Source organism: Strigops habroptila, chromosome 7 (genome assembly GCF_004027225.2).
Source record: "Strigops habroptila isolate Jane chromosome 7, bStrHab1.2.pri, whole genome shotgun sequence".
Lineage (NCBI taxonomy): Eukaryota > Metazoa > Chordata > Aves > Psittaciformes > Psittacidae > Strigops > Strigops habroptila.
The window spans coordinates 51607194-51632927 of record NC_044283.2 but is presented as its reverse complement, the minus strand read 5'-3'; the positions used below and the strand labels follow the sequence as shown (position 1 = coordinate 51632927).

Below are 25734 nucleotides of genomic sequence, written 5' to 3'. Positions count from 1 at the left end.
AGTGTATTGCTGCGATAGCTTAGGGTATCCGTGAGGACGCATATTGCTTCTCAAGGATCAATGTGGGCCTCAGAGGTTGTTTGATTTAGTTACAAGGGATGTTGTCAAAGCTGTGGAAGCCCCAGAATTGCCCTCACAGGCTCGCTGTCCCATTCTGGGACAGATGGGCACACAGGTTCCCTCAACAAGCTGTGACGGGGCTTGATGAGTAAATAACAAAGCAAAGGGCACAGATCAGTTTCTCTGGGAGACTTGAGGTATTGATGTTAAACAGACCCGTGCATTTCACTTGAAAGAGAAGCACACCTGGTGCTGTTGGCCAGATACCTGGCAACAGCCAGATTGTCTTTTGTCATCAGACCATATTTTATGCTGTGCTTTTTTAAATGTGAGCACCGATGTTACATTATTTTTATGGGCCCTGTTTTACAGGCAGATGTTCAGAATGTTCTTAGATTTGATAAATTTGAGAGAGGGTAAGCCTTGCAGTGGGATTGCTGATATCAGACATACATCATACAGATACAAATTCTGTTATCTAGAAACTTTTTATTCTGACTTTGAGTTGTGGATGAGCCTGACAGACTGCTGATGCAAATTAGGATGTGGAGTTGAGGTTGTTCTCTGTTGGTATCTCAATTCTCTACAAGTGAAATAGTGATGATAGCTATTTCTTTGTGCCACTCGTTTTCCACATTCTATATTTAGGGTGTCAGATCACTGCAGGAGGAGACTGCCTCTTTCTAGGTGTGTGAATACTTAGCTCTGATCTTATTTTTGGTTGATGTGACACGAATAACAAGTAGTCATAACAAATGTAAAAGCTTGTCTTCAGTTTCAGTTTCTAAAATAGTAGTGGAGGGATCAAACAGTGTCTACAAAATAGAGGGTGCAGACTTTGAGCATGGATATTGACGGAAAGAGACAGGTTTGTGGGAGCCTTGCTGAAAGGACTCTATTTGGGGAGAAGGAGAAGAGGTTTGGAAAGGAGGAAAGAGAAAATGCCCCTCATTGGGGGAGGAGTTAGGAGGAGAAGGAATGCCTGGGGATGGGGTGTTGTGTAAAACCTTCAGCAGAGGAGTGAAGCAGGGCGTTCAAAGCAGAGGATGAGGAGCAGGTTTGCTGGCAGTGCTGCCCATGTTATGTTACAGGGTGGTGTCACTGCCAGCGCTGTTGGTATCGCTTTGGTCTTAACTCATTTCTAGTGGTGACACTGAAGAGGGGTGCCTCCGTCTTACCCCTCCTCTGGGCAGAGGATTTGGGCAGACACCTCCAGAACGTGGTACATCCTGCTCGGGGCCCACATCACACTCTGGAGATACCTCGGTCTCCTGACTAGAAGGGGAGCCTGGGACAAATGGGCGTCCAACTCACATTATTGGTTCCTAGGTGGTGCTGAATTAAATGGTTCCTTTTGTCTCTATCAGGACCATTCCTTTCCCAACGAGAGGCTTTTCCAACCCAGAAGGTAACAGACAAAAACCAAGACTGAAAACAAAACATTTTTTTTCCATTCTGTATTTTTACCTGGTTTATTTATGCTTTGACTAGAAGTGTGTCAGCATTTTCAGGAAAGACAACAAGCAGACTGCTTCATCCCATTGACAGTTTGATTTTTGCAGATTTCTGCGCTCTTGGTTTTTTGCAACACAAAAGAATTTGGATTTCTTTTTAATTCTTGTAATACTTTTTTTTTCTTTTTTCTCCATGACAATCCATGAGTTTTTCCTGCCTGGCTTTGTTTATTTTGAAAAACAACTGTTCCTGGCTTTTTATTTTACTTTTTTGTGACTAGCACTCACCCACTTTGTCTTATAAAAATGAATCATGTCAGAGATTATCTGAGCAGGGATGAGGTATATTCTTTCTTCATCTGCAGTGCTGCTGTAAATGTAAAACGTATTTCTTTTTTACACAGTTCCTATGAAGACACTGCTTGAATGAGCAACAAGGTAAAGTCAATTTAATCGAAGGAATTGCATCAGTAGTGATTACTTTTTTGCGTTGAAATATGAGTAGAACCTACCTAGAAGAAAATGTTCTTGCTCTGCACAGGCTTCATTAGACTGTGCTTTCAAAATGGATTTCCTTCAGGACTCTTTCTTCCATCATAGTTCAGAATTGCCTTAGTGAATGCTCATTTTTTGAGATACACCTGTCTTGATTACACACAGGGGCACAAATTTTCAGGAGATTACCTTGAAGAGCAGCCAGCGTTGGCTTAACTGCGCCTCTGGTGATAACTACAGAAATTATAGCAGAGTTAAGGCAACATAAGTACTTCTGGAAGTGTTACCCCACATTTTAAATCAATTGTATTAAACTATAGCAGTTAATAAAAAAACCCTCAAAAGATAAATAATAATAATAACCAAGCTCCGACTGCTTTAAAAAGGGGAAATCCTTTAAAATAATGTAAAACAAAACCTGCTTTTTTGTAAACAGGCAATACTGAGTAGGCAGGAATTTAGGGTCCCATTTAGATGTTAATTGTGCTTCAATATTTGAATGAGGATTGGTCAAAGGCCTAAACCACCTAAATACTTTAAAATATATTCATAAATAATCATTCTTTATACATCATAATTGTTCTTGCCGCATGTCAAAGCCATGGACTTCGGTGTTCCCCAAGAAAATAAAGCAAGGGATTATTTTCTCTTTTGGCACAAAAAGGTAAAAATAAAGAACTAGCAGCACCCTCCAGGGAATGCATGGAATACTACCAAATTGGTCTTTACTTGCCTTAGCTATCTTTTTTTTACAAAAGTCTTAAATATAGGTTAACATGTAAACAAACTGCACACACTGAGAGTTTGATCCTGGTCTGTTGAAATTCCCATTCAAAATTCCCATTAACTGTGGTGGTGCAAGATCAAGCTCCAAGTTAGTACGGTACGTACAAGTCGAAGTCATTGAGGGAGCCACGGCTGCAGGAAAGCAAAACCTCAGGTGCTCATTTCAAAACCAGTTGCTGGAGGAATCAGACTTGGCGCCGATGACCTTCCTGCACATGTTGGAGTTCTCTTGATGGAGAGGGTATTCATTACCTGGCAATGGTTCTGCCTTCCCTCTCCTTGCAGTATACCGTCTGCCTGATGGTAGACTTTCATACTTAGTCACGTAACTCCTGTGAAGACACAAAATGATTGGTCTGGCATTAGCAAATACATGCAAAACCTGTACCCTGTAGGTGACGCTAGAGATAAACACTTTACACACAGATGAGATTACGCTTCCACCATGTGTAGGTGTGATCAGAAGGTGTTGTAGTATCTGCAAAATAGCAGATACTGTTTTCCTAGGATTTCCTGGGGATGCTTGAGTTCTTTAATTCCTCTCAGGCTTACCACCTTTTGGATCAGAAAAGCCTGAATGGAAATTTGGCACAGGCTCTGCAAATGTTATTGCCCTTAGGTCTTAGCAAATAGGGATTAGGTGGAAGTAGTAAACCCACTTTCTCACATGACAATACAATTGCCACTCTTTGGTTACTGGAAAGCATCTTTTTTATCTTATTGCGCAGTTGTTTAGCTTTCAGGTAAGTTGGTACCTTAAAAAACTATGATAGAACATGACAGTTGCAAGAGCTTAGCACACCAGGTACATTTGTTGATGCCAGTGAATAGCAGATGGTGAAGAAAACTTTCCACAGCAGCTAGTTCATGGCTATGCACTGCACCTCTCAACAGTGTAATAGAGAACTACTGCTGGCAGAGTTTCAGGTCACCATCAGAACTGATCATACACGAGGGGTACATTGTGATACTCAAAAAGGTCCTTTCTGAATCTCAAGGATTAGAGACAGGGGAGAATGGGTTAGGAGAGAAGTTGGTGTGTGTAACAGCCTGCAATGCATCTGACTGTGCTAGGCTGAAATTTGGCCTCTGTTAATCTCTTGTGACTGTGAACACCACAGTCACAAGTTCCTGATTCAGCAGCCGACTGGAAGGACACCTCAGACACTGTGTGCTCTTAGTTCTTACCTGAATGGAGAATCAACTCTGTCCATCTGCATACAGACTAAAAATGGGTACTGCGAAAACTGCACTGTGGAGATGAAGTCTAATGCCGTTTCTACTTCGAACGTGGTTTCTATGCCAGTTTTTACAAAGAAGGAGTCCACCTCGGTGTTACCAGCTATAAACACGGCTACCCTGCAAATAAATTCAGGCATTGCAATTTATTCAAAACACATTAAGAAAGAAGAAATTAAATTGCAAACAGTCCTACCATCCATGCATGAAAAGTGAAGGAGCCTGTTCTTCAGGTAAAGAGACATAAATTCAGATGAGACCAGTGGGAACCGATATTACCCAGATGAAAAGGGAATGATAAGTACAAATGTTCTCCCATGCACATAACTGATTTAATTTTAACTCATTTGCAAGGTCTTTTATATTTAAATTCGTCTCATTTGGACTACTGGGGCTCAGGAGCCTCTACAGCTATAGTGCGTGTTGGGAGTATCTCACCGGTTCTTGATGGTGGTTTTGGATTCCCTGTACCACAGGCTGAACTCCATCCCTCCTGAGATGTCGATGGCCAGGCCACCCAGGAACTCTGCGCTGGCCCTCGGCCCGGACTGCAGCTGGATCTCCTAGAGCCATCAGAAAGCACAGGTAATTCCCATTACTGACTGCAGACGTCAGTGGTTTCCTTATTCCCTTGTGTACTGCCATCATGGCGCTCATCATTTTGCAGGAACAAAAAGGAATAGAGGATTTTTCTGAAAGGGTGGACAAAACACCCCTGGTGTACATCACTCCATAGAAACTGGGATGAGGCTAAGGCAAGGTGCCTTGCATCCTTCCCCTCTCCACTATATGCCAGCTGGCATCATTTCTGCAATGAGTATCACTGCAAGGGGTATTGTGGCCTCTGCCTCCAAGAGCTACACACAAACCTCACAGAAGCTCTGCTGGCAGTCCAGCTAAGTCAGATTAAACTCACTGCAGCAATGGTGCAGTGCAGTGTGACTTCTCCAGCACACCTAAAGGCAGCCCCATACTGGTGGTAGGATGCACAGTGCTGCAAGCAGTCATGCAGTGTGTAGTGGCTCTGAACCCACCATATGGCAGGAATTATGTCTGCAGTGGCTGGGTGGTCAAACCCATAAGCTAATGTGCCTTAATTGCCACTATGGATTTACTTTTAATGCATTTTCAATCAACGATCAAGTGGACTCATGGCTTCCTGAAACCTCTACGGCCGGACTAGAAACTCACCACGTGGAGTCTGTTTCGGAAGTGATAATATAGCTCAGGGTCATGGCAGCTCATTACTTTTAAATTTTGATACCCAGCCAAGATTTTAAGGTTCACTGAGCTTGGCAATCAAACTCACTTTATACAGTTGTCCTGCTTCCCTAAGAACTAGTGGATTAATTCACTGTTTTAAAAGAACCATTAATTTGGGAAAAGTTTATTTTGACCATGTCCCTCACATACAGGACACTTCCAGCTGTCTCCCAGTTGGTTTCCTCCCTCCTCCTGGGTTTCTGTGCCTGTGGTATTCTCAGCACATGTAATCTTGGAAGCATTCGTAGGACACGTGAATACCCAATTTTCTCCCCTTTCCTCATGTCCAGGCACTTTGAAAGTTTCTCTTCTCAGGTATTCATTAGCCCAGTGGTTCCAGCTAATGCTGTCCCAAGATTTAAGAAAGAAGCAAGCAGAGACAGTCTGTGTCTTCCTAATCCCTAAAGCAAGGAGCAACATCTAGGAAGGATTTTATTCAGAGCATTGAAGTTTTCCTGCCATAATCAAGGACTTGGGTGATTATGATGCCTGTATATGGCTACTTCACTTTTTAGGGTAAATAAACAATCTCTGGAACAATCTCCTTCGCAGAACCAACCTGGCACTCAGTTGCTGCTGAAGTGGGCTTCAGATTTAATGTAAGAATGAAGTGGGCTGGCTGTGGCTTACAAATCCAGCGTGTCCCCAGCAAGTGTGGTCATACTGTGCTCTGATTTCTTATTTTCACCCAAGTGAAAATCATGGGTTGGAATTGTGGCCTTTCTGAAGTCAAAGGGAGTTTTTGTGCTGACTGCAATGGGGTAAGGAATACTTCCGCTATCGGTCTCTTTAGGCATGGAGGTAAAGCTTGTTTTACTTTATTTGACTTTGCTTTTAATTGGGTCTGGATTGGAGGGTAGCTGTTAATGAGCAAGGAGGTAACAGTATACAGTCTGGCAGAGACATGTATACACAGAGGAGCAGCTATTTTTAGATGCATTGTCAAATTGCACCTAAAAATATTAGAGTAGGCTTGGTTTGCAATGGCTGCACAGTTAAAGGCTTTAAAGGCTACCTCAAATTAAGTCACTGAAACCAGCAGAGAAACTAAGGAGCGCTTGTCCTGTGTTTTACCAGCTCATCTACTTCCTTATTTGGAGCGCAGTCCTGTCCTTTGCCTCATGTGCAAATCCAATCCAGGCTGACAGGAGGTGTAAATCACAGCAACCCAGCCTCCTCAGGAGCAGTATTCTCCTTTCCCTTCCTATTTTAAGCTTTATATCATTTGCAGTGGAAAATGGGATCTGAAAGATCAGAACTGGCAGTTTGTCACTGTGTAAAATGCTGAAATGTTTCATGTGCATAGCTGAAATGTGCTATGTTTCAACAAAAAAAGTTTCTTTACGCACTGCATTGACAGTGCTACTGTAATGCAATGCAGAGAGGGCTGAAACAGGAACTTCTTTGCGAACTGGCTATCTTCCACTGGGGTCTGGCTTTCAAATGGATTCTCTGACCTATTAATACAGTATTTAATTTCTCTGTGCTTCTAGCAGGTGTGTTGCCTAGGAGAAATATTAACACTACTGAACTTTAATGCACTTAGGAGTCTCAAAAACAGTTTTATGAGAGCTGTTTATATAGGGAATTATAGAGGGGGAATTATAACTTCTGGATGGTTATTCTTAGCCCTCAGAGAACTCTGTGAGAACTGGCAATGGCTGCAAAATGCACTCTGACTTCAGTTTATGGAGTTATATGAGAAAAGATGTTACAGATGGTGGGCGGAAGCATAAGCTTCAGAAGTGATATTATTAGCTTGGAAATCACCTCTCCAACGTGTGTCTATTGTGATTACTGCAGTTTTAGAGTTAACAACTGGGGTGAGAAAATTGGGGGGGGGACACGAGTTATTTGATAGATTTGATAGCACTTTAAGTACAACTCAGTTTTGGTCTTTCTGTGCAAAATGATTCTTATGAACATTCTTATAGGGGAGCAGAATTTTTCTAATATTTAAAAATAACTTTTCTTAAAATTAGGCTGCACCAGTGCAAAAATTTCAACAGAAACATTACACAGGTTTTTTTCTGACAATTCACTTCTATTTTGAAGTTCCAGTCTTGGCTTTCAAGACATCCTTTTGATGTATGATCTCAACTGCGCTGTTTGTATCTTATGTTTGGGTTTTGCCTCTTCTGAAATCACTGCAGCAAGCTGTGGCACACTGAGTTTTGGTAGCATAGAATGGGCGCTGTTGCCCATGCCTGGTTTTCTTCTTTGAAAGAAGATAAATCCATGTTTGGCTTGGTTGTCTGCAGTGTGAATTTGTGAAGGGCCTTTTGTTCAGGGCAAGGCATGTCCACACTGGCCAGGGAAAGTGGAGGTAGTACTCAACTATCAAGAAGCTAAATTAACTATGGCTCTCTTGCGCTGTTTTTCCTCAGTTCCAATGTTACACATTCACACTTCCATTCTGACAGCGTTTTCTGGTACAGTTGTAATCGCGGTTCAACTGTAGGTTGACAGGTGAGGGCACTTATAACAAAGCTTAACTGTGTTATGTGGAAGTGCCCAAACCATGTTGATGTTGCCATTGACCTGGAACCTATCTGTAACAGCATTCTTAGGAAGATGTGCTGTGTTTAAAATGCAGCTTATCCTGAAGCTGTGTTCAACAGCACTTTAAATATGTTTTGTCTTTGTGGGGTGTAGAGGTAAGAACAAGTGCCTTTTTGGTTGTGAACACACACTTTCAGTTGTGTCCACTGCTTGAGTCCCAAAGAGCTTAGGCAGCAAGTGTGATAGTGGCAACCAAAGAGAGAAAGCAAGTGGAATCCCACCTCATCACACTGCTGCCCAGGCTTCCAGACAGTCAGTGACTGACCCAAAATGTTACACCCTGCTGTTAAAAATGGCATGCAATCCCAGCCCTGGTGTGCCCCAGGCTTCTGGGGTTCTCTAAAGATGAGGATTGGAGAATCTGCTGGCTGGCAGAGCTCTCAGGATGCCCAGCCAGCTGATACAGCCAGGGTATGTATGGAGCTTGGTGCATGCACAGCAGTTGGAAATATTTAGTTCTGTAAACACCATGCTCTTATGCTCAGGACTGGACATGATTATCTTTCTCACCTCTGCAGCCTGTTTGTTAAATAGGTCATGGTAAAGCTTTTGCCCATAATCTGCGTGTGAACCGTAGAGCATTGTTGGAATGAACTCTAGTTAGCCAATTTGTGCACTACATGGAAAGCCCTTTAGACTTGTAATACTGTTATAAAGGGGCTGAGCTGGGTTAGGGATGCGGGAAGCTGTCATGTGCAGGGGGTATTTCTGTGTCATCTGAATCAGAGTGGATTTTCTCATCATCTACTTTTGTCATTTTCTTTTGCCAAGGATTAAAGGGGAAAAGCAAAAAATAAGTTTGAGTGCAGATGATTCACGAGCTGAGTGCTGCTCATGGTTAAATCCACAGGTTCTAAGGAGATCCCTGTTTGGGAAAAGCAAAAATATCGAACCAAATGCTGACCCTGTACTTTCAGAGAGATGTCTAGATTTTTGTCCTCCAATAATACATTATGTAGCTGGTTACATTCCTATATGAGTCTATACTTAAGCATAAAATTAACAGGTTATTTGGCGTAACAGTTGTGGAAAAGCTATGTAATCCTTATTTTAATTCCTTGGTTTGCCTAGCAATAAGGTTAAGGACCTCTTAGCATTTTTCTTTGAAGGTTAGTTATCTGAGAAAGTTTGAGTACCAGTGTTTCATTCATTCCATACCTGACAGTTATTGCCTGATTATATGTAAGGTCTCTGGACCACTTGTGAAGAGAAAACTTTAGGTGGTCACATGGGACAATACTGTATTACAAGAAACTGTGGGAGGTGAGGCCACAACTGATAGCAATAAGAGTTTTCTACAGGAAACTCAGTTGGATTCACTTTTATTCAGTGTTACTTTGTTTTCTAAAATGGTATGTGTTCTCACCTTTGCTCTAGATTGCTTTTCATGTAATTTCACTCTGTTTTTTAACACCTGTGACTTTTCTACTGCTTCCATGGTAAAAGAAGCCCATGTAACATTGACCAGGTATATCAGCATTAAAAGGAAAGAAAATATGATGTCCCACAATAACGGTTTGGGGGAGGGAGCATCCGTGCTTAAGAGACAGAAAAAGAAGCAAAGAGCGTGCTGTTAATACCTGTGAGTAGTCTGTCAGGAGGATAAGTCCTTTCACCACGTTCATGAGATCTCCAGTTGCTGAGAACATTTTAGACATTAAATCACCATATCCTTGGAAAAATGTAACTGGCCTGAGTTGGACATCGAACAGAATGGCTGACATGCCAGCATAGGAGTCCAGGTTTTCCTCGCCTTCATCAGGAGTTGCAGCTATTATGGACTCCAGACCTTGAGCTTCAATCACCACCTAAGAAGCAATAGTGATACAGAATCAGTGAAAAAACTCTGCCTAACCCAAGCTGTTAGCAACCCTATACATTTTCTTACTGTCTAAGAGCCTGACTCAATTTTATGGAGTTGCAGATGAAAAAGTATGAGGTTAAGACTTAAGGGAACTAAGTAAAGCAGCTAGAAAAATGGAAAATCAAATAATATCACAGCATGTTTCTTCCCTTCAGATGCAGGCAGAAGTTGCCCACATGCAGATCACAATCTTGAGCCTACTTTCAAACAGATTTTTCCTTTATCCATATGACTGTTTTCCACAGACAGCTGGGAGGAAAACCCAAAGATGTCCCACTGCACAATTTTTGTCCTGCAGAAATTTAGGAAGATTATAATATTGGAGATACTTGCCAACACTAAGAAAAGTTCAAAACAGAGGCATCTCATTTAAATCTCTGATTCGTGCATTTGACCTACTCCTTGTATTTCTATTCTATATTATATCCAAAAAAACTTACATAGCCTTTACTGATTATATCGGGTAAATAGTATAGGCTTTAAGCAGAGACAGAACTTGATACATGATACAGAACAAAACACCTTTTTGGTTAGGGTGAACATGTGCTTCATTGGCTGTTGTGAGTTTCTTTTTCCCGTTACTGATTTGTTCTCTGCCAAGTGCAGCAAACTTAACCATTAGCTGAATTGACTTAGAAGCTGTAAGAAGAGGACCACATACTGGCAGAGTTTTCATGTACAGTGTGGCAGTTACCTGGATGGCATGAAGTTCAGCATTTCTATCGAAAATTCGGATGTTCATGTTACTTCTCCTTAAAATGCCAGAGCCTGAATAGAGGATGTCAAGGCTGTATGTAGATGATACATCTGGACCACCTTAATTAAAAAAGGAAGAAGGCACCTGTGACTAAACTAGTGGATTAAGCAAATGTTTGGGAATACGAGCAGGATTAAAAGGCAGTTTTGTGGTTACATACGTGTAATATAGCCAGAGTAGGCAGAGGAAGAGCCCGTCTTGGAGAAGCGATCATAGTTATGAGCACGCATGTCCTTCAGAACTTGCCGAATTGTTTTGCTGTGGTATTTCAAAACAAACAAACGAACAAAAACACAGAGACACAAAAATGTTACAAATGTATTACTGTTCTGTAGAAATACCAAATTTGAGAGAAGCTGAATTTCCCAGTAGGAAAGAAGGTCTTTAAAACCCTCACATTTTCACACTAAAAATCTGCCCTAACCCAGAGTGTCTTTTCCAATTGAGCTACTCCCTGCAGTCATAGGTAGAAAGGCAAGCAAAGGTCTTGCTTGAAAATTAATGGTGTTGAGAAGAAGAGATAATTTGATCATTTTCATCAGTGCTGTGATGTTTAGGATTTTCTGTTTCACTGGTTCTTAAAATATAAAAGCAAGAGCCCCACTGAAAGAATTGAGACCAACAGATGACATCTCTTACCAAAGTGCAAGTTAGATGCCTAATTCTTATTTGTACCCCTGAAAATGTGAATAGCTATTCAATGAATGCCAGTGAAATGCAGATATTTATTCTGAAATATCAATACTTAAAAGTGACACAAAAATGAGGCATCCTTTTATACTCTCCTTAAATTTCACAGTAGTAATTCATGAGAACCTGTGTGTTCTTTGGGTTTCTGCATAGAAATAAGGATGAGCTGAATTTATTTATACTGAACTTAATGTACCTTGAAGGCATTTCAAAGCGAAGTATATCTTGGATCATGGAGAGCATGTACTTGTTCATTTCCAGAGGCAGTTCGCCAATAGAGAGCAGGATGTTTTTCACTTCCATATAGGATGGGTTACTGTTTAAGATGATAGCAGCTGCAGTGGTTCGCACTGTCTTTTCATGGATTCTGTGATTCTGGTGGTATATCCTGTTCATTGTTTCTTTCACCTGGTCAGGAAACAGATTATTCAGTCAGTGCTCACACAGGTGACTGAGCAAAGTACTGACTGGAATCTTGTTTATAATATCAGCTTAAGCTAGCTCCATAGCTAAGGCTAATACTTAGCTTATGTATTAGCCTTAATAATAGGCTAATATTATTAAGCCTATAAGGATATATTTTCAGCACCCTGTTTTTTCATGGTCCTTTTGGAATGTAAGAGCCTTGTAGTTCATTGACCACATGGGCAAGTGGGCATTTGTTATGTTCTCTCAGCCTCACTCCAAATGCAGCCTTCCACACTGATTTTCACAGCAGGGCTGTAAATAAGTAGAAGCACTAATATCAAAATCCTGTAGCAGTGGTAAGATCAAGAGAGAGATTTCCTTGACTGTTAAGGGACTATGTAGTTTAAAAAAGTGAAGAATCTTGCAATATTAATTTTCTAGATAGTGCCTGTGGTGGCCTCATGTCCCTGAGAAGTCATGACGCATCTTTGTTACAGATCAGTCCATAGAAAGCCATGTAGCCCCACTGACAGAATGGCCTCTGGCATGTTCACTGCAGAGCAGCACCCTGACAACCTCAGCCACAGCTGCCAACAGTAGCTATGGAGTGGGATGCAGGGTAATGCTGCAGAGGCAGGACCTCATGTTCCGCTATTTCTTCCCTTACTCTTGGAGGCTGCAAGGTAAGATGCAGCTATTTTACCCTTCTCTTACCTCATGCATTCTGCCTGGTTATGCAGGTGCCCAAATGTTCCTAATGTCTCCTGTACATCACAGAGGAGGCGGTGCTCTTGTGAAAGGAGAACAGTTCTTGCTGCAGACTGCCTGCTACCTTCAATGGCTGTGTGTGGCTCTGAAACCAAAGGCTGAATAGCACTGGCAGACTGGGAGCTGGGATTTGGCAACCAGGAATGTATTAGAGTTTTCTGGCTGGAACTAGAGGCAAACTAAGTAATAATTTCCTGGGGATAAAAGTAAAACGTGGGGCATCTTTAAAAAGAGTGGGGCTGACAAATGAACTCTGATAATTTATACTTTATGTTTAATCCAGTCTCTTGCACTTCTTTTCTTGGGCAGTATATTTTCTTACCTCTTTGGTGAGAAAAGAAGGATCATATCTCTGCAAGGCAGTGACAGCAAGATTGCTGATGGGCCCTTCTTCTGACTCGGCATACTTCAGAAGCAGTGGAATTGCTTCGGGAAGGAGTGCATTCTTCAGTGCCAGCAGGTACATCCTCACATTGTCATCTTTCTTAGCCTTCTCCAGTCTATTGAGAATCAGCCTTTTGGCCTCTGCAACAGCCTAAAGAAAGCCAACAGCATGTTTAAATGGTGATAACAAACCTTCCTTTTTCCCTTGCAGAAGTAGGAGGAGCAGGGCTGGGTTCTCGTATGTTTTAGGTTCAAAGCACCACTGCACAGAGTTAGCAAAAGTGTCATTTGCAAACTGTATGTGGATGGCTTCCTTCAGCATAAAAAAAGGGGCTACGGCAACAGTGACACCTGGTCTATAGGTTTACCATTTGCTAGCTGCTCCTCCCTTGATTCAGGTCTTACTTGTGGGGTCAACATGTCCCCCCAGAAAAAGGCAACAGAAGTGTTCATTAGTACTTCATAACATAATGTCATAAGAACACTTGGCAGGAAATACTTGGCGTAAGAACAGGGGAAGGAAAAAGGGACTCCTAAGAGCTGTTTGGATGCTCTGTGCCTTTCCAGTGGTGTGCTGCAATCCCAAACAGCACAGGCAGCAGTGCCCTGTCTGATCACCAGCATCTACTCAGTCCATGGTCAAGATTATAGCCTTCCTCCTCTGCTGTTCGATGCGTATTTGGGGTAGAGTTGAGTATTTGAACCAATGATTTTTCTTCCCAGAGCTGAAATAACCTAGGCGATTGAAAATATTAAAGAGGTCCTGAGTTTGCCAGTGTTTCTCTGAGGACATGCAAAGATTTTGGACAAGGAAGCAAAAGTACTGCTCCCGCTGACAGGCTAGGCAGTGAGAAAAAGTTCTGTCAAACAAGGGCAAACTGGGAGAAATGGGTAGACACCAGATTAAAGCCTAAAGCTGACAAAATCAGTGTCATTATAAAAAAATCCCCAAACCCAAAACAAACCCCCAAACAAAGAAACAAACCCCAAACCCTCTCTCTGCCAAACATAGGATTTTATGGGCTTATTTTAAAATAGGGGGAATATGAACAGGGGGAATATGCTTCCTGTGTCTCTCATGCTATCTCGGTAACATCAGCAAGGATCATTCACATGCACTGCAGACCAGAATTTGGCCAGCTGTGACGAGCAGATACTCACTGGCAGCTTGCAGCCTTCTCTGTCACACAGCTTTCTGATGAGCGCTCCCATGACAGTGACAAGAGTTTCTCTGATTTCTTCATTTGCGATATCCTCCTTGAACTTAGCCTGTTATGCAAAAGCAGTGCTGTTAGTCTCTCTGAATATGATGAATCACAGTCTGTAGTGGGCTGAATACCCTCCCTCCTTTCCTGCAAACACCAGTGCACTGCAAAGGCAGTGATGACTGCAAGAGCCTGGGCTCAGGCTAAGCAGAGCAGTGCTCTATCATTACATATAATAACTGCCATTCTTCTTCTTCGACATGCAGTGTCCCAAATAGTACATTCATTTTGAAGCTATGTTTAAAAAAAGAAATAAAGAGTATTAAATGGTTACAGAACTTTGATAAGGCAACAATCAAACAATCCTCAAATAGTTGTGCTAACAGCCAGAATCATGTTTGTTTTCCAAGCAGTAGATATTGATAACATTTTACAGAGTAAATAGACTTTCAGTCTGGACCTATGAATTTTTGTTGTTTCCAGGCTGTATGCTACTGGCACACTTAAAGGTAACTCTGAAAGGCATAAGGAAAGGAAAACTGGAAACAGGAACAGTCATTTCTTCTTCCCATCCCCTTCGACAGGGATAAGGCTCAAGAGTATTAACTGCATTGTATTTGTTTTATCCTTTGACTTACAGTTAAAGATTTCAGGAGCGTTTCACTGGGGTGAGAAGCAAATCCACACGCATACAGGAATCGCTCCTGCAGGAGAGAAGTGCTTTCATCCTTAAAGTCAAGAAACTCCAGTATGGCCTCCAGCGATTCCGGGGTCTGAGCAGACGTTACGGCATCCACTACCTGCGGGCTACAAAGAAGTGGAAATGAAGATATCATTGTAAAGAGCTAGAGAATACTGCAAAGACTTTGCTGCATATAGAAAGAAAGAAGCTAATGGGCTGAAAGATCTCTTTAGTGCAGGTAAGAGACGGGATTTTTTACTCTTGTTGGAAAAAAACTGTGTCCCTGAATTCTTCCTCCTCTAAATGGTAGATGTACTCCAGAAATTATTCATATCCATGGATAATAATATTTGAATGTATGCAAAAATGGGACAAAGAAAGTATTAAAAACCCCAGAACTATCCAGAGAGTCTTAAAGTTTACAGGACAAGGTTGCAAATGGAAAAAAGTGTTGTATTTCTACATACACAGTGACAACTAGAGGACAGGCTTCTACAGTATCTGAGTTACTCTCAGGTTTATCTCTGTTATTAACAACTGCTGTAATTTGTTTGAAAGATACTGACTGTATGGTTGGATACTCAGAAATGTTTTCCAGCCCCCAAGACTAAGTGTGCATGCTGTTCACACCCAAACTCAAATATTAGGACAGTATCCAGGCATGAACTGGTTGGCTGTATTTCCATTCGAAGGACACAAATGGGCAAGTCAAGAACAAGTTATAGAGTGTTTCAGTCAAGCAGTCAGGATGAGAACTTTTGGGTAAGCTACAAAGCATTTTTGCCATCTGCTACAGATACAATCTACATATACAAATATTGTATCTGTAGATATTTGCAGCACATTGTTCATATTATATTACAAGAACAAGCACAGCTTAAGAAAAAATCCTGTTCCCGTAGACAATACTGAATACTGGTTTTGCCTTGCTAGGACATCACCAGTAGAACTGAATCTCTTTGCATGCAATTTGTCCTTCTGCAGTTTTAAGTAACTTAAACATTTTGAAAGCTTGTTCATAATGACTTACAGAAGTTCTTTCTTTTCACTTCTAATAACCTGCAGTATCTCCTCTTTCGTAGCTTTTCTGATGTTCTGAATGAAGGACAAAAAGCTTTTTGCTGCTTCAGCTTTGGAGAGTTTTTCAGGATACATTTGTTCTCTGATGCTCTTCCACTGTTCAGAAAGCTGCAAAATAATTCACATTATGTCAAGTTTCTTAGATCGTGGTTTCACTGCTCAAAATCAGACTTACTAAATGCAGATATGTGGGCCAGCTATTGCTCAAATTAGCTGAAATCCAATAGATTGCTCATTCTTTAGCTATTATTTAATTTATGATATCTCAGCACAAATATTTTTGAAACCTTCTATAGCTTTCACTCTTCCAACTCTTTAGTATTTTCCTGATAATGTACATTGCCTTAAATGCAACCAATTTTGGAACAAAACCTGATTATTTATACTGCAACTGCAATAAGGTGAATTCTCCTCTCTTGAAACTTTACTTTGTTTTCTGGTGAATATAGAATTTCCATTCCCATTTTCTCCTATGTAATGTTTTTTAAATTGGGAGATGCACAATCCCCAATTCACAAAGTAATCATATTTTCTTAGAAGATGGTAATTTTTTAAGTGGTTACTGTGGAACAGGAGTAAATGTCCCATAAGTAATTCCCATTTTTTATTCATAAACCTGCATAAGACGGGGAGAGATTTGTGGTTATTATACAAAATGATACATAAGATGGTATTAGAACAGGTCTTGGCCTCTTCATATGTTGTTGCTATATTTATTCCATGCATCATATTTTTGACCTGAATGAGCCAACATGCTACCAAAGCACCTGTATCTGCCCTTCCAGATACACTCCCATAAGAAACCAGTGCAGGTATTTTGACCTTTCCTCTCTCACTTGCCTTTGCCTCTGTTATCTCAAATTATCAAGAACATTTCTTGGTGAAAACTCAGCTGTTCTTTGCAGCAGTTTTTACTGCAGTTTTCCCAAGTGGGAAATATCACTAACACCCATTTGACCTTTACTAAAATACTTCCTTTCTTCAAGGGTTTTGTATTAGGCAATAACACTTGAACCTGCCCGCAAATAGAAGTATCATTCAGCAGTACAGAGTGCAACTTCCATCAATTGTAACAAATAATAATTAAGCAACAATGATTGAGACATAGGATATTTCCTGAGGATTAATGACCAGCTGGGAGGAGCTCATGTTCTGAGGCACAGATGGATCTGTTAACCTCAACTGGTGATTAGTGCTTAGCACCAAGGTCAGTGTGGCTATTATAAGCTGAAATTGGATAAACGTAGGAGGGGGCATTTTCTATTCCCCCTGTTGAAGTTGCACCATAGCCCAGCAAAAAATCTGTAACCTCATTGATCCTGATTTCCTCCTGTGCAGACCCCAGCTGTGCAGGCTGCTCTTAGTCAGCCTAGCCCATACCGTAGAGACACCAAGGTGGGAGATGTGAGGTGAAGCCGTCTCAAGCAAAAGAGAGTGAAGGTCAAGTCTTCCTCTTTGGGAGGGGTGCTCTAGCCATTCAACTGCCACAAGGAGCAGCAGCCATCTCCTGTAGTGACCATGTTTAAAAACCAGCATTCACAACTGACTTTTGCAAGGGGCCTCATTCTGCTGATGTGAATGTCAGGCAGTGTGGATTGAATACCCCAAGGATTCAGGGACAGATGTATTCACTTCCACATGGGAACTCAGCAGAGCTTGGACACAAATCTCTGTCTCTGACAGAGAGAACAGACCAGAGGTCTTGTGGACACTCTAGGAAAATTCAAGCCAAACCAAGAGGTCCTAAACTGAGCAGGAGTTGGTTTTGAATGTCAGTACTGGACAGCTGCTTTACCAACCTACAAAGGTTGGCTGTACAAGTCAGAACAAACCCACCTTATTTTCAGAAGGGGCAAGCATGTGTTCCTGTAGGAACCAGGAGCATAAAAAAATGTAAGAACTATGAGTTCTTCTGAAAAGAACATGCTTTGTGATGTCTAAACACAGAAATCTAGGCCTAAATTTAAATGTAAATGTTGGCCATAACCTCACAGAAGGTAATGCTGCGTCCGTGAAGTGGGAACAGTAATGGTTATTTTACCAAATTTATGAAGATAGAGATAAGACCTGTTATGATTTTAAAAGGGTTTTGAAAACATAAAACTCTTGAGCATACCATGTCAGCATGGCACTAATGTATACTATGATATATAAGTACCAAATGTTATGTTGCTGCTTTGGATACAGTGTTCTGTTTATAGACCCCATCTTTTCATAGCAGCTACTGTAAAATACAGTGAGAAAGCAGGACTTCATTCTCATCGTGCCATTAGGTTTATAATGGTATAGCTCAGTCCCCAGGCAGTGCTCTGGAATTATACCCTATGTTTGTTATCTTGGTCTGGAAATTATCTCTATAACTATTATGACAAACTCGGTTCCAAGTGACAAATTGGTCAGCACAAACCCCGATGGGCAGAGTCAGGGAAAAAGCACCTGTCCCTGCTCTTTTTAAGATCCCTTGATATTCCCTGCTCAGAACTGTTTCAGCATGCATGCAGCATAATTTCTATTTCATTTCCCCCAACACATGTTTTTTATCTTCTCTGCAGCTCAGCAAGCATTAGACAACATAAATAATTAGGGTGCAATGCTACTTCCAAAGAACTAGCACAAGTTCCAATACGGTAAGCTATTTGTGCTCATAAGGAGTATCTCCAGAGGATTAAAATTACGTGTGCTGAATAGAAGCCCTATCTTGCTTATCAAAAACTGATAGAGAATAATAATCTTTAAATTATTGTTCCCATTCACTGCTAAATTCATTCCACAATATCATTAAAACTGTTTGCTAACAATCACTGTAGCAATTTATATTAGTTTATGATGAATAGCATCATTAAAACAAAAGATGATGCATTTACACTACCAGGCTCTTAGTAGTCTTTAGATGTCTTAAATATAAAAAAAAAAAAAAAAAAAAAAACCCAGGTTGTTGTTTGTTTGGTTTTTTTATCAAGGGAAAAATGAGAACAGTGTTGGACTTGCCAAGAACACTAAAGCCCTATTTTATATTTATAAAATACCTATAAAGTCTTTTAAATAAAAGACTTCCTTCAGGGTCAGGCAGTAAGAAGAGGCTAGATATATTACTAACAAATAATTAGCCTGCCTAAGGAATGGCTAACTACCTTCAGTAATTTCCCACTACATTACCCAGAGGAAAGTAGCTCCTGCTAACTCAAAGTCGGCAAAGATGAGGTAAACCAAAGGGGTGTTGTATTTTCTAGTGGTCTTGAGAAATACTGCACTTAATCTTTGAAAGAAAGCAAAAAGGTTGGTACTTTTAGAGGTAGATCTTAAAACACCCTTGTGTGGTGGAGCACTATTGCATCACTGCTGTGCTTCCCACTCCGGGGTGTATTTTATATTACTATGTTAGACCTCTGCTAGCGGGCTGTTTGGACAGAAACTTCTTTCACACTTGTCCTGCTCAGCCAACCAACTTGACGTCCAACAAGCTTGTGTTTACTTACTGAAGGACACTTTCTGCATTCGGATTTGACTGGCTCTGCTACCAGTGACATAGCAACGTAACTGGAGTCCAAGGTCTTGATAACACCCGCCACTTGCTTCCCAGCAATCAGTCCAGGCCCAGCTTCTACTGACTTCAGTTCCAGTCTCTGCCTATGTATCCATACAGGGAAGACACCATTAGAGCTCAACCATTAGAGCAGAAATGCAGAAATCATGGCAAGAAGAAACAAAAAGCCCCTCCACAGACCAAAAATATACAACACAGACTTAACTGAAGTTTTATCTTAAAATGGTTAGAACATGGCAAGTCTATGGTTTTTTTAAGGTAGCAGAAGTATCTGGCACCAGCAGGATTACTGCTAGAGATATGTGGCATAAAATACCTAAATAACAGACTTTATAAGTATGGATTTATAGCACCTGGTAAACAGCCATATACATTCTGAAATATTTCATGTATTTGTTCACAAGAAGATCTGGAAAGTGAGTGTGTGAATATACATTTTTTTAATATCATAATACTAAGAAGATGCCTAAATCATTTATCTTGCGTGACTACCTTGAAACTTTCAGTGTGTTGGAGTGCGGAGCCTAACACAGATCTAGGTTTCACTGTTGTTTCCTTTTTATGCAGCAGATTTTGTTTTCTATACTTCTGAACTTTCACATACTAGAAATAGAGATCCATTGGAAGTATTTCTTAAGAAATGAGAGGGCATAGAAACAAACACATGCAGAAGTAATGTCTTGCCTAAAATGTTTTGGCCAATTCCATCTGTTTTCATTGAATTTCTTATGAATGCCATTATTTCTTATTTGCAATATGGTATAGCCCTTAATCAAAGTTGAAGCTGGTACCATATGGATACAAAAGAGACCTAAATCTTTACCTAGAGAGTTTATAGTTTTAGATCTTCATGCTATCAGACCTGCATATATAACCTGACTAGAACCACGACACCCTGCTGCTATCAGTGACAGTCAAATTGCCCAACTTACTTTGACACTATTTTGGCACCTGTTTTACGTCGAGAATTCAGAACCAAAGCATAATTTTCTTCTGCTTTAATGGATTTAAAGAAACTGTCTTCCAGCACATAAATTGTGGCAGATGTGGCTTTTGTATTGACATCTAAGATCTGAAAATAATGAAAACATAAACCAGGAAAAGGGCAGATCAGTAAACAACAGAATAGGAAAACAGCTCACAGTTCCAAATCAGGGCAAAACTTGAAATTCAATAGAGCCAAACAATGAAGGTGCATGTGGGTTGACAATATCTCAAACTAAGCCTATAAACCAGGTTCTCAAGAATTCCTTCTATAATAAGAAGACACTCACTTCTGCACGATGTATTTCAAATGCAATATATGCTAGGGGGGGGAAAAAAGGGAGGAGGGGAGGAAGTTATGGAGCAGGCTGCAACTAAGAATATGCAGAGTATTACATTTAGTTAAAAGTACACCTTAAATAAGATAAAAAGCTTTTCCAGGGAAATGTCTTGTAAATAAGATTGTCATGTTTACACCCAGGAATCAAAGCCAGCCACCTTGCTTGATTTGTTTGTAAACAAGGTGAAGTCTTTGTGGCAAGTGTGAAAATCAGGAATTCAGTCATAGTGTTAAGGCAGTTTATTAATAGAGCACATGCTACCTTTGTACTTCTCTGAGCTGAGAAGGGTCATTTTCTGATGCAGAGAATCTCAGTGCCTTCAGCACGTGCCCAGCTGGCACTCAGTAGTAACTGCTTAGAAAGGCATTTACTAGTAGCGGAGGACCATGAAGGCCATAGTAGGCCTTCAGTTACCTCTATGTCACATCTCCTACATTACACCTGGGCATTAGGAAAACCTTTGACCTTCCAGACAAGCCTGAGTGGGCTTCATTCAGCAGTCAGCATCTTGCCTGGCATTTATTGTGTAGACTAAATACTGTGACTTAGCAGCTGGGAAAAAGGTTACTCTTTTCACTATGACTGTGACTGTACCTAGTGTTTTCCCCCAAGGAAAAAAGAAGCCTCATATCAATTAAAACTTGAGTACAGTCAGGACAAAAGTACCATAAATCTGCATAGAAACTAAAATATGTTATAGATCAAAAAAATGATGTGAATTTGTGTGCTATACTTAATGTCAGCTGAGCCAAGGTGTTTTACACAAGAGGAGAATCCATTCCCTGTTCTCCCCATGAGTACTACCTATGAAATTTGTACTAGTAATACTACAAAATGTACATGTAGAATTTGCTTTCTGTAATGCAAGAAAGAACTTTTGAGAAAATGGGCAATAGCTACTAAAATACATTTTAAATAGGCAGAAGAGATTTTATTTTGTTAAAGAAATCATACCCTGTTGTGGCTGGTAAATCCTTGTTTTTCTATTTCACAGGAGCCCAGGTCTTTTATTTTAGTCACTTGATCTTGCCGCGCATGGTAAGTAGTGTTGCACTTCCCAGATATGTCCACCTTGGAAAAAAAAGAGTCAGATTACAACAATTTCTTGAATTTACCTTTTGGACCCCAGAGCACCTTCTAAAGATGAACCATTTTCTTCACTGTTGGAATCCTGTACCAGAGATGCTGCACTGTTTGAGTTTATTTATCAGTTTTGAAGGTATCAGTGTTTCTAACTACCTGCTTTGGATAGGCAGGGTACTTTTCGTTAGATGGCTATGAAGGAAAGCAACAATGTCTGCTTAAACTAAGAATTTAGGAAACATCTGGCAGCTGGCACTATATTCATGATTTTGGGTTAAATTCCAGCTTTGCTCATCTGGACAGATGTAGAAACTTAACAGTGTAAGGCAGGTTAAACGGATGTGGCTAAACCATTGTTAACTTTGTCTGGATACTCTGATTTAAAATGGCCTAATCCACTGAACTAAGCTTAGGAAATCAACTGACTTTAAACATCAGGATAACTTTTTTTATAGTGACCTGGTTTAAGTTGGTTTATTACCAAATTCTGCTAAATCGATTAAAGAATTTAAAATCAAATGGATTTTCACCAATTCTTTATGTTAATTGCAGCAACTTGACTTGTGTCACCAAATATTCAGAAGACTGTCTTTATGTCCCCAACCTCAAATGCAATCAAGGGGCTGACATCTGTCACAGTGCATTCCTTCTGAAGTTGGTGGGAACCACAGGTCTGTCTTTCAGAGCAGATTGGGCCCTGCCTGTTTCTCCAATGACGATTATCTTGCCAGATTTAGCACCATACCTCATGGGCAGCACCAGAGTGGAGCTGTAGCTGGAAAAGGCTTGCCAGACCTCTCTTAATATTTTGAGTAAAAGCAGGTTCATTTTCATACGAGTAGAAGTTTTTGACCTGTAGGAATAAAACCCAAGTATATTACAAATTTGGTTAAATGAGAAAGTAATAGTGAGGATCCTCTCTAGAAAAACTCCCTTTACTTTTTTTCCTGATTGGGAAGATGAATTTGGACCTGTTGTGCTTATTTAAACAAACTCCAGGGGTTACAGGACCTGCCAATAACAGTATAAACATATTTGGGGCTTCAGCTGTACCTAAGTACAGTTTCAGTACAGTGAGCATCTTTCCTCCTGCTAATTAGAGAGAATTAAGAAGGGAAATGGGAAACTTCACATAGTTGCACAAGTGACTCATTTTTCTGCATACTTCTCAAATAATCCCTCCTCACAGGAGCATAATATCTGTTGCACTTTAGTCACAGATTACAAAAATCCAGAATGAATCATAAGTAAATTGCAGTTAGAATGACTTAAATGACGTGTCAAACACATCACAACCTTTGCACTTCCATGGGTCACCTGTTGTGCTTGAGCCTCTCCTCTGGTAAGAAGACTTTGCACTTCCACTTTGCATTCAAGGTGCTTTAAAAGTGCTCTTTTTTTTTCAAGAACTGTAAGTACAATCAGCGTGTTATCTTGGGGCAATCCTGGAAAGTGAAATCACTGTGCCAGGGATGAAAGTATCATACCACAGAGAAATCATAAAAGGAGTGTACAAATCCTGTTACCAGAGAAAAAGCCCAAGTTTTTAATATTGCATCTCAATCTTAGTGTGTGAACTGCTTAGTGTATTAGGAGCAGATGTATTTTGACTGTGGTGTTCTAATACCTCTGTTCTCATTTAGGGATGAGTACAGTTGGGAGCCAGTGCTGTCCTGTTTCTTTTTATGTTGTGTAAAACTGATGACAAGGTTGAGTCTGAAAGTTACTGAGCAGGCCTGATAGCAGCTGCAATTCAGTAGGCTGAGCTGGCGGCCAGAGTATGTGCTCAGTGCCTATTTACAGCAGGAGGTAAAGACCCTGTGGGATAGGATGTCACAGCTCTCACTCTGCTCTGCAGAATAAAAGAGGGAGTGTGACCTTCAACCTTCCTCCTTTTCTCACTGCTCCTCTACCCACGTCCCACCTGCCGAGAATTGCTTGGGCTGCAGGGGGGAATGTGGGGCTGTTGGCCCAATGCAACAAGGAATGAGAGGGTGAAAGAGCATGGAGAGGAGGCAGGAGCAGCCGCAGCAGCCATGGCCAGAGCAGTAGGCTAAGCGCGAGGGGACAAGTCAGCAGCTCCACAGGGAAAAAGAGGGGGAGATGGATTTACTTCTGAGTGAAACTGTGACTCTGTGAGTTGCAACTGAACATGGGAGGTCCAGCAGTGGGACAGTGCTTTGGTGCTTTCTCAGGGCAGGCTACAAAACCCAGGCACACACAGAGACACCACTGCTCACTGTCCCTTCTCTTCTGAATTTTGAAGACAGTTTCCCAGTAGAGGAATAACATGAAAGGCCATCACTCTTCTATCACCAAGCTCAACTCAGGACTGTTGAAACTACAGGTGACACTGAAGTAAATAATCAAGCCAGAGAGGTGGGAAAAGCTATCATGCTAAAATATTTGATAAGGGTTTAAAGTGATTAACACTGTTCCCCACAGACTCAGCGTAACCTCCCTCATCACAAACTGTATCTCCTTTTCTGCTTTCACACCTTGGATAAAATCCTGACCTCACTGAAGTCAACAGCACAAATCTTACATAGCAACTGTGCATATATCTACGTGTGTGACCACATATTTGTGGCCAATCTGCTGTTTACTTCCACACTGTACAGTGTTCTCAACACACAAGAGGCTTGGGCTGGAAGGGCTCCTTGTACAGGTAAATTACAGTCTATTCTAAACTATTGTATTTCGTTTGCTGTGAGGGTGGTGAGGCACTGGCACAGGTTACCCAGAGAAGTTTGTGAATGCCCCATCCTTGCAAGTGTTCAAGGTCAAGCTGGACAGGGCTTTGAGCAACCTGGTCTAGTTGGAGGTGTCCCTGCCCGTGGCAGGTTGGAACTAGATGATCATTAAGGTCCCTTCCAACCCAAAACATTCTATGATTCTACATAGAACGATAAGACACTATGGCATATTAAGAACACTGAAAGGATAGTGAATTGGTGAATTCTCCAAGCCTGTAAGAAAAGATTTGTCTCAGATTTCCTTAGGGATTGAATTTTAGAAGACAGGGTCTTACTTTTCCACGGGCTAGCTCAAGAACTATAGGCCTCTGTAAAGCTTGCAGATATTCTTTCCCAATGATCTTCTCCGTGTTTTTTCCTTCGAAGATGTTTTTAGCAGCTGGACGTTCATTCACATTTTCAACTTGAACATCTCTTATCTAGCAAAGTAAAAGCAGAGAAAATTTGTGTAGAGAGCAGCCTAGCACTGGGCTGGGGTAGGCTGGATAAACTAAATCACCTAATAGATCTGTTTTATTTTTCATTTTTGGTTCTGATCATTAATCTTCCATGATTACGGTGTCTATGTTTTCAAAAGAAACCAGCACTCACCACTGGGGAGATAAATGGCAGAAAAATTCACCATAAAGCTAAGTACCAAACTCAGTTTGTATTTAGCAAATGTCATGATTTTCAGCTAGAACTGAGGACTTCAGAGAACCTATTGTCCCTCAGTAGGCGCTTGCACACCAGTTGTTTGAAGCTGTAGAGGCTGTATGAAGCTACTTCAAAATACAGGAGATATTCTGAAGTTCTGGCTTATGATGTTAGATATACTCTTGTGAGTCTTACTCTATAGGAAGCAGCTTATCAAAGAAACTGGTCGTAATTAATGAGACTAGAGAAGAGTAAAATGTTTAGCTCATCTTCTGAAAACGAGTTCTTCAAGATTACATTTGCAGTTAGATAAATGGGCATGTTTTAAGTTGTCCGATGGCATTCATTACCGTAACTTTGACCAACTGGTCATCATCATTCTCAGGATTTCTCCATAAGAGATTGACATCCACACCAGAAGAAAGCCGGTATCCTGCACTCTTCTGCAGTGGTGCTTTCACCCGATCAACATATACTTCAGTCGAGTAAGCAAATTTATATAGTTGGTCATTATTTAAGCTTGGTCCAGTAGTGTGCCCTGTTTGGAAGCAAAAACAAACAGTGTTTGAGAATTGACTGACTCACATAATCTGTTATTTTTTCTAAGAAACAGCTTTAGAAAAATGAAAAAATTAGTTGCCAACAAAAAATTTATGGGAACTTGCTACCTGTAACTACAAAGGCTTGTCCCAC

At 40.8% G+C, this 25734-nt stretch overlaps 1 protein-coding gene across 1 annotated transcript in view; it reads right to left on the bottom strand.

The window, feature by feature from the left end:
• Nucleotides 1-1520: 1520 nt before the first annotated feature.
• The window catches only part of MTTP (microsomal triglyceride transfer protein), a 29004-nt gene continuing 4790 nt past the window's right edge, over nt 1521-25734 (bottom strand). Inside the window, exons 2-18 of the mRNA XM_030492884.1 lie at nt 25392-25579; nt 24681-24824; nt 22395-22502; nt 21521-21637; nt 20174-20313; nt 19174-19324; nt 15648-15805; nt 14574-14742; nt 13892-13999; nt 12669-12881; nt 11367-11578; nt 10641-10738; nt 10418-10539; nt 9440-9667; nt 4473-4597; nt 3984-4154; nt 1521-3127 (exon numbers count right to left, since the gene is read on the bottom strand). Coding sequence (XP_030348744.1) covers nt 2959-3127; nt 3984-4154; nt 4473-4597; nt 9440-9667; nt 10418-10539; nt 10641-10738; nt 11367-11578; nt 12669-12881; nt 13892-13999; nt 14574-14742; nt 15648-15805; nt 19174-19324; nt 20174-20313; nt 21521-21637; nt 22395-22502; nt 24681-24824; nt 25392-25579 — 2621 coding nt within the window. The 3' untranslated portion in view covers nt 1521-2958. The remainder of the gene's footprint in view (nt 3128-3983; nt 4155-4472; nt 4598-9439; nt 9668-10417; nt 10540-10640; nt 10739-11366; nt 11579-12668; nt 12882-13891; nt 14000-14573; nt 14743-15647; nt 15806-19173; nt 19325-20173; nt 20314-21520; nt 21638-22394; nt 22503-24680; nt 24825-25391; nt 25580-25734) is intronic.